This window comes from Pimephales promelas, chromosome 2 (assembly GCF_988280905.1).
Source record: "Pimephales promelas chromosome 2, fPimPro1.hap1.1, whole genome shotgun sequence".
NCBI lineage: Eukaryota > Metazoa > Chordata > Actinopteri > Cypriniformes > Leuciscidae > Pimephales > Pimephales promelas.
In genome coordinates this window covers 34843354-34855410 of record NC_142770.1, presented here as the reverse complement: position 1 = coordinate 34855410, position 12057 = coordinate 34843354, and the positions used below count along the sequence as shown (strand labels likewise).

General features: G+C 38.7%; 1 protein-coding gene and 1 long non-coding RNA gene across 2 annotated transcripts in view; both read left to right on the top strand.

Moving 5' to 3' along the window:
* The window catches only part of LOC148997257 (uncharacterized), a 449839-nt gene that overhangs the window by 353154 nt on the left and 84628 nt on the right, over window positions 1-12057 (top strand). The window lies entirely within an intron of this gene.
* Window positions 1-12057, top strand: part of LOC120490933 (NACHT, LRR and PYD domains-containing protein 3) — an 82527-nt gene that overhangs the window by 14632 nt on the left and 55838 nt on the right. Inside the window, exons 3-8 of the mRNA XM_089122272.1 lie at window positions 703-812; window positions 1211-1318; window positions 7556-7660; window positions 9266-9350; window positions 9645-9840; window positions 9935-11852. Coding sequence (XP_088978398.1) covers window positions 754-812; window positions 1211-1318; window positions 7556-7660; window positions 9266-9350; window positions 9645-9840; window positions 9935-11852 — 2471 coding nt within the window. The 5' untranslated portion in view covers window positions 703-753. The remainder of the gene's footprint in view (window positions 1-702; window positions 813-1210; window positions 1319-7555; window positions 7661-9265; window positions 9351-9644; window positions 9841-9934; window positions 11853-12057) is intronic.

The following is a 12057-nucleotide window of genomic DNA, read 5'->3' as shown; positions in this document are numbered from 1 at the left end:
ATAAGTTATAAGTAAGTGTTATAAGTTTATGTTGGAGTGTGTGTTGTGCTGGAGGCAGGTCATTTTTTGGGTGTTATCAGAGTCATGCCGTTCGCTGCAGTGCCATCGCATAGACTGTCTATAGAAGGAGAGAGACTCAGGAGTGCGCATGCATGTCACATCCGATGGATTTCGCGGTAAATCCGACCCGGAGACTTCACATAAAAATAGGAATAGTGGTCTTCAGAGGTAATAGCAAAACCTGACAAGTGGATCATTGTAATGTTTGATTACAACCACTTCGCACACAGGCATTAAAAAAGGGATTCGTTTTAGAAAAAAGTCACATTTAGCACCTTTAAATAATAAAAAAAAAAACACTGAATGAATGATACACGTAATGAAGAGAGCATTTGAAAATGATTAAATATATTGTGAACTTGAAATAATGATCAAGTGACAAAAGAACCAACAATTCATAAAACATTAAATATGATTGTAAAATGATACTAAACTGCAATGGAGAATGTAACAAACTGGGTTCATTTTCCTTCTCAATGATTTGAACACAGTGTTAATGTCTTTTCACTAGTACATTTAGAGCCATGACTCACTTTATGTTATAGTGTTTGTTGTTGCTAACTTCACATTCTTCATTATTTTCTTGACTATGTTATTTTATGCCATATTATTAATCTCAGGAACATATATTTCCATCTCCAGGTCAAACTGAAACCAGTGCTGATCGGTTTTCAATGTTAGTTTAGCTGCAGTATGTCAGAGGAGCGAGGAAATGACTCTCTCTCTAAGACGAGTCTCTCAGACGAACAGAGGTAAGACTGCGTCTGTTTTCACAATCATTTTAAACTACTGAAGTTTTAGATTGAAGAACTAAGCATTGTTTTATATTTGTAAATGCTTTGCAGAACTTCTTATTTAAAAAAAAAAATAGCATAAAATAAAATTATTTTGTGGCCGGTGGATGAAAACCATCTTAAATCTGAAAAGGAAAATTAATATTTACAGTCTAAATCAATATTTTCTGCCTCTCCTTCAGCAGAAGTGTTACATTGTTGTAAATGCTAAATGTACATTGATTTTTAAAATTAAAATGTATGTTTACAGTAATGATTGTGCAAATGCTTTATAGAGAGTAGAGAGAGTTTGTGCCGTTATCAGAGACTGATAAACTTCTGTAATTAAACTTTATCTTGTCTTTATTTGTTATTAGTGAAAAATCAGACTCACATGTGTCCAGCTCTGTGTCTGTGAAGAGTGACTGGTCAAAGGATGGTGGTGCCTTACCGAACTTCACTGAGAAAAAGACATCTATCAAAAGGTATTTTTATGTTTTTTACATTATATAGTTATAATTTGTACACAATGTGATGAAACTTAACTAAATACAACTATAATTCACAGAAAACAATGTCCGCTAGTCTGATTTCCTTTTTACTGAACTCAGTCTGGAGCTTCTCTCCAGTAACACAATAACACAGAACGCCACTAGGGGGCATACATTTACCAGAAAATATCATGCAACCAAACATGAATAAATCAAGGGGGTAATCCATCGACCGGAAGTTGAAGCCTCGCGGGAGCTGCCATCTTGTAGCAGAAGCTCGCGGTCAATCAGGGAAACGTGGAGGCAAAATGACAAAATAATAAATCAGAATACCTAGCAGAATTGTCTCCTGCTCCTCGCTCATGGACAGCTCCTACTCACACTCTCCGCCTCTGCATGTTTCAGAAGGGAATGATTCAGATTTCTCATACCAAAGCACTAGAAGACAGACGGGTCACTCACGTCCAGTGGTGGAAAGAGTACTGACAAATTGTACTTAAGTAAAAGTATTGCTACTTAAGTAAAAATTTACTTGAGTACAAGTAGAAGTACTGAAATATAATATGACTCAAGTAAGAGTAAATAAGTAGTTTGCCTAAAAACTACTCAAGTAATCGCGTTACAAAGTACTTTAGTATTTTTCTATTTTTACCAAAAATGGTGAGATATAGCGAAATGGAGCGCTAAACACTCTCATGTCATCTGTTTCATTCATACTGAAGGCCCAGTACTGATGCATAGAACTTACACATTTCAGGAAATGCCTTATATGGATATAATAACTTGGAAATAGTGATGTTTTGACTGATGAAACATGAAGACAAACACATAATAGCTATAATATATCTGAGTTTATCCAACTTTCAGGTATTTTCAAAAGAATGATGTATGACTTTAAAGGGAAAATTAAAATTAGCCCACGATTTACTCTCCCTCATGTAGCAAATGCAACATTTAATAATATACATAAAATGTATTTAAGGGGGCCGAAGGCCAATTTAGCTCAAAGGGAAATGACTCATTGATTTGCAATGAATCTATGGAACCGAATCACTGAACCGAGCAAATGACTCGCTTAGAATTCATTTGAACGGGCCGTAATTATAACCAAATCTATAGTGAAACACTATGTCTTAGCAAGGTAACTAGATCGAACAGTACAAGACATTAAATGTGCAAACACGACACAAGAAGATTTATCTTTTCAAATATATGGAATACTTTATTAGCTATTCTAAACACAACTAAACATAATCACGCACACACACACATTCATACAGTCGCGAAAGGGACAGAGTGAGTTGGAAAGTGTGAGAGAGAAAGTTTCAACTTTCTATATGCACGTAAGACATAACCTGAAAGGACCACCAAGCATTAATTTGAACCTTCATTTCTTAGAGAGGTTATTCAATTAACATTAAAGCACCAGTTCAGTTAGAGCCTGGAGTACTTGCGCTTTGTAGTGGCTGAGGGAATTCCCTTTGTCTGCGTCGCGTCGAAGGGGGGTTTCCCGGCCGGGTCCGTTGCGTGGTTTGTTGTCTTTGAAGTGCAGGGATGGAAGTTTCGCCGCTGGTCACGTGTGATTAGCAAGCGAATGAGAGTCTTTTCCAGTTCGAAGCGTGTTGCAAACTTAACTTTGAAACGAGACTTTTACGAAAAAGGAAATAAAGGAAAGAAATGAAAGTAAGACGAGTCGGATGGCTTGACTGAGCTGAATTGTAACCCTGATCTTGATGGGTTATTCGTCTGCGGGCCGAATTTGGTCTAGTCGATGTAGAAGCATGCGAACACGTTCTTTGTTTCAGAGATAAGCACGAACAGAACACTCTTTTGCTGGTTTTAGAGAGAGGCACGGACTTAACAGTTACAGAACTGAACGAACTGAACAAAAATCTGACAAAAATCTAAACAAAAATCATCTGAAATCTGCACATGAGGTCCTTTGTTCGGATCTTTAACTTAAACTCTAGTCCATCCTCCTAGAAACTTCAGGCCAATGGGTAATGGCATGATCTCAGGAGGTGGATCTACTTCTTTACTTATCATAATTTATGCATGGTCTGTGGGCTGGTCTCCAGCACTTAGCAGAGGCAAAAGACCATAGTTTAAACCATATGATTATTATAATCATAAAACGAAACCTTTTACGCAGATTTCAATCAAGCCATCTTTTGAATTACGAGAATACGGTTCGGTTAAGAGCAAACGAGGCATTCACACTTCTAATGGTTGTATAACAATTACAAGAGTTAATAGTTAACAACAATTACATGGTTATTATGTGATCTAAGCATAATAACACATGAAGTGTAGGAACAACAACAATTATGATTGGTTATAGGTCCAAGAATTGTTCTGTGGTGAGTTTATATGATTTTATGTGTGAGATCTCCAATCTCAACCGCAAGGTTACTGCGAGTTCAACTCGTAAGGGGGACGAGGAGATGTGTTCTGTGGAACATCTCTGTCAGGGGATCAAAGGGGTCTTGGTTGTGAGCCTCTCGTTCCACCATTTTGGAGCCGATCTGTCTTAGTAAAACAGTAACATATTGACACGTTTCTTCCTGTGGCATTCTGTTGCTATCTGCAGGACCATAAAAGTCTTCGGAGGGGGGGGGGGTTTATTGTCCCCCCAAAGCAAACCCTCGGTGCCGTTCTGTGACTCTGGAATGTGGGCTCCAGAACTTGGAGTGTTGAAGCCATGTGAATTAATCCCATGAGAGATTAATTTGATTAAGTTGTGTTTGATTTGCCTTGATTCCCTACACTCAAGTCATTTTAGAAGATACGACTTTCTGCTTTCAGTTGAATACAATCATAGTTATATTAAAAAATGGCCTTGCTCTTCCAAACTTTATAATGGCAGTGAATGACTGAAGAAAATTTGAAGCCCAAAAAAAGTGCATCCATCAATGATAAAAGTGCTCCACATATAGACTACTAGCTTCCTCTGTTCTCAAGAGCAATTTTTATTACTAATTTTGAAAAGTAAGTGTAGGTACGGTCATTTGAATGTTTTGATTTGAATCATTCATAATTGAAAGCAAAGAAGGTTAATTGAGAGGTCCGATAAAAAAGGTATGAAAAACAATAAACCAGTATGAATAAAAAATTCCCAGTAAAAAAAAATGTGCTGGGAGCCCACTGTTGCTATAGGAACGAACTACACTTATACATGCATCTGATTGACAGATTAATCATGCGATCTTATTTCACTGTTTTTTCAGCTTTGTACAAAGTTTGCTTCGTATATCTAGCTTACATGTATTGTTAAACAGGGAGAGCTTTACCATTAATTAAACTGTGTGCATGTATTTTAGACACTTACATTCTTGCTCCATCCATTGCAAACCGAGTCCATGTTATGAGCCGAGCTTTTTATTTACTTCAACTGCTCAGTGCTCTGGTATTATCAATGGTGTGACCCATTTCAGTAGTTGCCATAATTAAATAAGAGCAGAATACTCATTTACTGAAAAATTTAAACGTTAGAGCTACTGATTCAAACACGAGCGCCATTGATTGAATGTCAAAGCGCGGTTTAAACGCCCCGCCCCCCAGCCGAACTGGAGGTTTTGATTGGTTTTGCAACCGAGTCAGACCTGTCTGTTATTGGCTGAAGTGCTTCAGATATGTCTGTTATTGGCTGAAGTGCAGGGCTCCACCGCAGTGGTTTTGAAAAGTGTCTGTCAAATGTCAGCTTGCGCTGTTGCTCCGTCGGCACCATAGACTGTAAAAAATAGGTCGGCACCTTTGTCAAAGTACTTTGTACTTTTTATGAAATATAAATGTAGAGAAGTTGAATACTTTATTTTTATTTTACTCAAGTAAGAGTAAAAGTACCACAATTTAATTATACTCAAGAAAGTAGAAAAAATTAAAAAATCTACTCAAGTACTGTAACGAAAGTATTTGTAATTAGTTACTTTCCACCACTGCTCACGTCACATCTACGTCGTCAAGCTCTGTTTGAGACGGTTTGAGTCTGCGCATCAGGAACGGAAGTGCTAAAAAATCGCCAAAAACGGGCTTCACTTGTTTCAATGGAGTTCCAATGAGATCGCTCTGTCCACTTCTTATACTGTCTATGAAATAAATCCATCTGTAGGAGCCATTTGTTGGATTGTTAAGTTTTTCGTCTACTGGATTGTGCTGTGTATAATTAGAGCACCTGAGCAACAAGTGTGTGTGTTGGTATTTGGGAAGCACACTAGGGCTGTCAATCTCCCTCTATAATACTATTCGAATTCCATTTCTTATTTTATGTAATATTCTAATAATATTCGAATATTAAATGCTCAAATTGATCCTATTATTAATATTTACGACATTACACATATGGATCGTCAATGACACTATAGCCTGTGGTTGTTGTTACACATTCGGCCCACTAGAGGGACATCTAACATTACTACAATAAACATTTAGGGGCTGTTTACACCCATTTCATGCGTTTTCTCAGATCGGATAGCTGTCTTATAATATCAAAACGATTCCATTTACACCTGCTCACATAAATGTGTTTTTGCAAAACAGATATAAATCCGATCTTCAATTCCCGCGCTATATACAGATTTAAAGGTTCTCTGAGCGATGTGGGGCCAAAACATTTTTTGTCACATACATCAAACGTCTCCTCACTATCGGCTAGCTGCCTGTCCCCTAAACACACTGTAAAAAAACGCGGTCTCTGTAGACACCACAGGCTCCACAAACGGCAACAAAAACAATCATGTCTCACCCGGACCACGAAACCTAACAAACAGTGTTCCAGCCAATCACTGGCAAGAAGTATTTGAGGGTGGGTCTGGGGGGTTAGTGCGCGTGCACATAAAGGGGGTGTGTGTGTGTGAAGGAGATAGAAGCATCAGAGGGAAGTTTGAAAAATGGCCGACACACGACCAAAGAGACGTCGTTCTGACGAACAAATTAAGAAGAAGGAGTCGGATAAAGAACGTGCGAAGTTCCGAATTTACATCGGTAGCAAAGCTTTTGAACGATGGCGAGAACTCCGGCGGCAGAAGGGCTTCCAGTCCGACATTCAGGTTGCTCTGTTTTTGCTGGACAACGTTTTGGTGGGTAACGTTAAATTGTTTTTTTTCTTCTAAATTGACGCTTATGTTCGCCAAACCCACACAAGGATATAATTAGCTAGAAATGCACGTTCACAATTATTTCAGGAAGCACGGAAGGGAGGGGGAGGAGATTAGATGAGATGCGGAGGAGGGAGGGTCTAGCTAGATTTGTTTGAATATATTCGAACGTCAACACCCAGGATCGCTTTGAGAACCTTTAATGAAGTGCACGTCACCGAAAGCAACAGATTTCAGCTGCATTTTATTGATCATCGGCTAATTTCAAAATCAGCAAAGACAGCAATAAGGGAGAACGGCAACAGCCCTGGTAAGATCATTTAGTTTCTTTACTTTTAATGAAGATGGTAGTGTTAAGAGTCTGCAACTTACTTTCACTTTGATTTGCGATAGATTGCGGCGCATTGGCTTGATGAATAGGCTCAGATCTGAGGTGATGTGATTGTCATATCGCGTCGGAAGTTCCGGGAGTCTCCCGCATATTTATAGTGTCTCCCTGATGGCCGCAAATTGGTTAAAGGGTTAGTTCACCCAAAAATGAAAATTAAGTCATTAATTACTCGCCCCCATGCTGTTCCAACCCCGTAAGACCTTCGTTCATCTTCGGAACACAAAGATATTTTGATTGAATCTGAGAGGTGGATCAATTCTTCATAGACTTCCTAAGGGACTGGCTCTTGACGGCCCATAAAGTCATTAAAGAAAAGGTTTAAATATTCCATGTGCCTACAGAGGCTCAATTATAAGTTTATCAAGCGACGAGACTACTTTTTGTGCGAAAAAAAACATAAATAACGACTTTATTCGACTATTCTATTACTTCCTTATGGGCGCATACGCGAGAACTGAGACGAGGACGTTCTCCTTCGACTACTTCTTGTTACTGGCTGCTCACCGCTTAGGAGTTTTACCGCCACCTATGTTTGTACGCGTTCTAAACTTGCTTATTGCTATTATCAATGGCAATGGCTTTGGAAAGTCAATACACCATCTATCCAGTCATGAGAGGGACAAATACACAACTATACTGTATTTAATTACCATTTCTAACACTAAACGTTCCCTTATAATGAGACTGAAGTATCTTCTGTAGTGAAGTGTTTTTTTTTTCTCTCACTTTTTTTCTCATCAATGATAGATCAAGTTCACATGTGCCCAGCTCTGTGTCTGTGAAGAGTGACTGGTCAAAGGATGGTGGTGCCTTACCGAATTTCAGTGAGAAAACACCATCACCAACCAAAGGGTATTTCATGTGTTTCTTATGTTTGGTCACAGACTGTGTTAGAAAGTGTATCAATGAATAATTGGCATCAGGGCTGGACTGGGACAAAAAATCGGCCCGGGCATTTTGGCCCAGACTTGCCCACTACATATGAACATAAACACAACTGAACTGTGTACGCCCTTGAATATGTATACCAACAACTCCTATTAAAACCATCAACACCATCTAATGAGTGAGATGAAATAACTACTAAGCTTAAAATACAATTCTCCAATTGCATTGGCAATACCAGTCTTTCTCACAAGATTTTTCTATAGTATTGGTCAGTGCACCTCTGTCCCGCTAGGGGGGTTCGGGGGCATGCTCCCCCGTAAGAAAATGTTGTGCTTTTTAATGTTAAATTCATCAATCTGGTGCACTTTGAGAGTTCAAAATGAAGAGCTCCAACCCATATTCAGTGTGCAAATTTAACAAAGAAAAACTCAAAAACCTTTTAGTTGGGATATAGTGTCTGTCTACATTACATACTACATAATTAATCATAGTTATAATATTAATCACATGACAGTTATAGCCATATATTGTAAAACACATGCACTGAAAAATAAAAGCAACTTTCATAATTAGCTTAGAACTAATTTCTGTGACTTGAAAGAGATATAAACACATTATCTTTTATTTTGATGGAAACGGCATTCAGCTTTTATTTTGGCAGAAAACATGGTTTACAAACGGGTCTCATACTCTCATTATAATTCTAGTAAAATGCGTATTTGTCAAATATGTAGACGTGAAAATAATGCGTAACTGAGTAATGGGTTCCTTCTCACAGCCTGTCCTGTGTTCTGAAAGTCGCCTAGTTCTGCTTACCACAGATCTCTACACTCACTAATGTCTCTCGTGATCCCCCTCACTCCTCATCAGACACTGAAGACTGTTTCTTTTTTTTCCACACCATTTCTCTGCACATTCCCTGCGTTTCTTCTCCTTCGCTCTGACTATTTTGACAGATACTCACTGACACTGCACGCTCGCTCAGCCCAGAGGGGGAGGTGATTAAAGATGTGATTGGACCAGCCCAGTGTCAATCACAAAAATAACCAATGGGCCACTGATCTCCGTTTCATGGGCCGGTCTGTGAGAAAGAAAGGACCCACGATGACATTTATTGTCGGATGCGTTTCAACGGCACAAAGATCCCAGCGCCACGGCCGCTAAACTAAACGCAATGAGCCGCTGACACGAGTTGGATGGGTCGTTAAAAAATAAAAAAATAAAGTTTGAGATGTATCGGCCCACAAAGCATGTCGGCCCATCGGGCAAATGCCCAAATTGCCCGATGACCAGTCCAGCCCTGATTAGCATAAAGCTGTATAGTTCAAATATTTACTATATATTTAGCTAAAATCATTTACTAGAGATTTTGGTTATATATTTCCTGGGAATGCAGTATGTATTTATTTATTTGAAGAGTTCAGATGCAAAAGCCTCTAAGTGCCATTTGAAATGTTCTTCTAAAATGATCATTTTTATCAAGCTTGTATATTTAAGTTCAGTAATTTCACTTAAATGGCAATGAAGATTACCTATTATTATATTCATTCATTTATTTTTTGCTAACAGGCTTAAATATGAAACATTAGATTCAGATTTCCAGACTCACAGGAAACACAAGAATTTCACAGATAATCTCCTGTGGATTTTCCAGGTAAAAAATGCTTTACATTTTTATAAATATTTAATAATTATAAAAAATAATAGATTATTTATCATGTTTTCCTGAAAAAGTACTCACTAGAAAAGTAATTTGTAATTATTTTTGACCGTTTACTTTTCATTTTAAGAACCCATAAAATAAGAATGAAATGTGAAAACAGTTTATTTTTATTTATTGATAATTACAGCTAATTAAAATGTTTGAGTTTTTACTTTTATTTTATTTGTTTTATAAATATAGATGTACGGTTTTATTTAATTTTAATTATTTATTTTTGCTTTGTAGGACCTTGAGAGGAAAATAATCACCTTACTGAAAAATGAGCTGGAAAAGTTTAAGAAAATATTAAAAAAACAGAACACACAATCCTTAGTGGAGGACTTTAATGAGAACAGGTGCCGTATTAAAGAAGCAGCTCTTGATCTCACACTACATTACCTGAGAGAGATGAAGCAAGATGAAGCTGCTGGTGCTCTAGAAGGCAAGAGACTCGTCATCATCTGTCTGATTGTCTCTTATAAATATAGGAGAGAAAATGAAGATTAAAACTATCTATTTTCTGTTCCTGTGTTTAGATGAACTGTTCTTCATTCATCAGCTGAAATGTGGCCTAAAGAAGAAGTATCAATGTGTGTTTGAAGGAATGGCGAAGCAAGGTGACTCCACGCTCCTGAATAACATCTACACAGATCTCTACATCACTCAGGGTGGCAGTGAACAGGTCAATACTGAACATGAGGTCAGACAGATTGAAGTTACTTCCAGACGTCATGAAGCACAAGAGATACAGGTTGAATGCACACATTTGTTTGAAGCGCCTGAACAAGACGAGGAGATCCGAACTGTACTGACAAAAGGAGTCGCTGGCATCGGGAAATCAGTCTCTGTGCAAAAGTTTGTTCTGGACTGGGCAGAAGGAAAAGAAAATCAAGATATCAGCTTCATATTTCCTCTTCCATTCAGAGAGATGAACTTAAAGGAGAAAGAAAAACTAAGTTTGATGGACCTTATAACTCAGTTTTTCCCAGAGACAAAAGGACTGAACCTTACAAGAAGGAATCAGTTCAAAGTGCTGTTCATCCTTGATGGACTGGACGAATGTCGCCTTCCTCTGAAGTTTGATTGTAATGAGACGTGGCGTGATGTATCGTCACCAGCCTCTCTGGATGTTCTCCTAACGAACCTCATGAAGGGAAATCTGCTTCCTTCTGCTCTCGTCTGGATCACCAGCAGACCAGCAGCGGCCAGTAAGATTCCTCCTGACTGTATCGACCGGCTGACAGAGATACGAGGATTCAGCGACGCACAAAAGCAAGAGTACTTCAGAAAAAGATTCAAGGATGATATTCAAGCCAACACAATCATAGATCATGTTAAACAATCAAAGAGTCTCTTTATCATGTGCCACATCCCAGTCTTCTGCTGGATTTCAGCCACTGTTCTCCAGAACATTCTGGAGGAGAAGAGAAATAATGATGTGAGAAACACTCAGGCTGATGAGATCTCTAAAACACTGCAGGAATCAAACACTGAAGACACTCCCAAGACTCTGACACAAATGTACACACACTTTCTCCGCTTTCAGATCCAGCAGAGCCGCCGGAAATATGATGGAGAATACACACCAGATGTTTCCTGGGATAAAGACGCCATCCTTTCACTGGGGAAACTGGCATTTCATCAGCTGGAAAGAAACAACCTGATCTTCTATGACACAGACCTGAAAGCCTGTGGTCTTGACGTCTATAAGGCATCAGTGTACTCAGGCATGTGTACCCAGATCTTTAAGGAGGAAACAGGGATCGTTCTTGGTACCATGTACTGCTTTGTTCACTTGAGCATTCAAGAGTTTATTGCAGCCCTTTATGCACATCTGTTTATAGACATCAAGAAGACAAGTGTGTTTGATCATGAGTCTGCAAAACAGAAAAACAGAAAGGAAACCATGATTGATTTTCTCAAGACTGCAGTGGACAAGGCGCTGGAGAGTGACAATGGACACCTGGACCTTTTCCTTCGCTTCCTCCTCGGTCTGTCACTCCAGTCCAATCGACGACTCTTACGACGTCTGTTGACACAGCGAGACGGCACTGACCAGAGCAACAAGGGGACAGTTCGACGACTCTTAGGAGGTTGGTTGACACAGCGAGACGGCACTGACCAGAGCAACAAGGAAATATTTCAGTGCAACAAGGAGATAGTTCAGTACATCAAGCAGAAATTAGAAGCTAATCTTCCTGCAGAGAGATCCATCAATCTGCTCTACTGTCTGAATGAACTGAACGACCAAACTCTGGTGAACGAGATTCAGACCCACCTTAGCAAAGGAAGTCTATCATCTGCTGACCTTTCACCTGCCCAGTGGTCTGCTTTGGCCTTTGTGTTGTTGACATCAGAGAAAGAGCTGGAGGAGTTTGAGCTTCAGAAATTCAAGAAATCAGACGAGTGTCTCATTAGATTATTAACAGTCATCAAAACCTCCAAAAGAGCTCTGTAAGTAATTTAATGTAATTAGTCATGTTTTGGTCTCGTCTCCTTTATCTACACTGCTATATAGTGATTCTTAATCATATACCACATATTTTCAGCAAAACATGAACTTCAGTTAGCAGAGGATAAAGCACTGTTTGTTTTATCAAGTAACTATTTCAAAAATACTAAAATATAGAAAAGACTAGTTAACCTCTACATTTACATT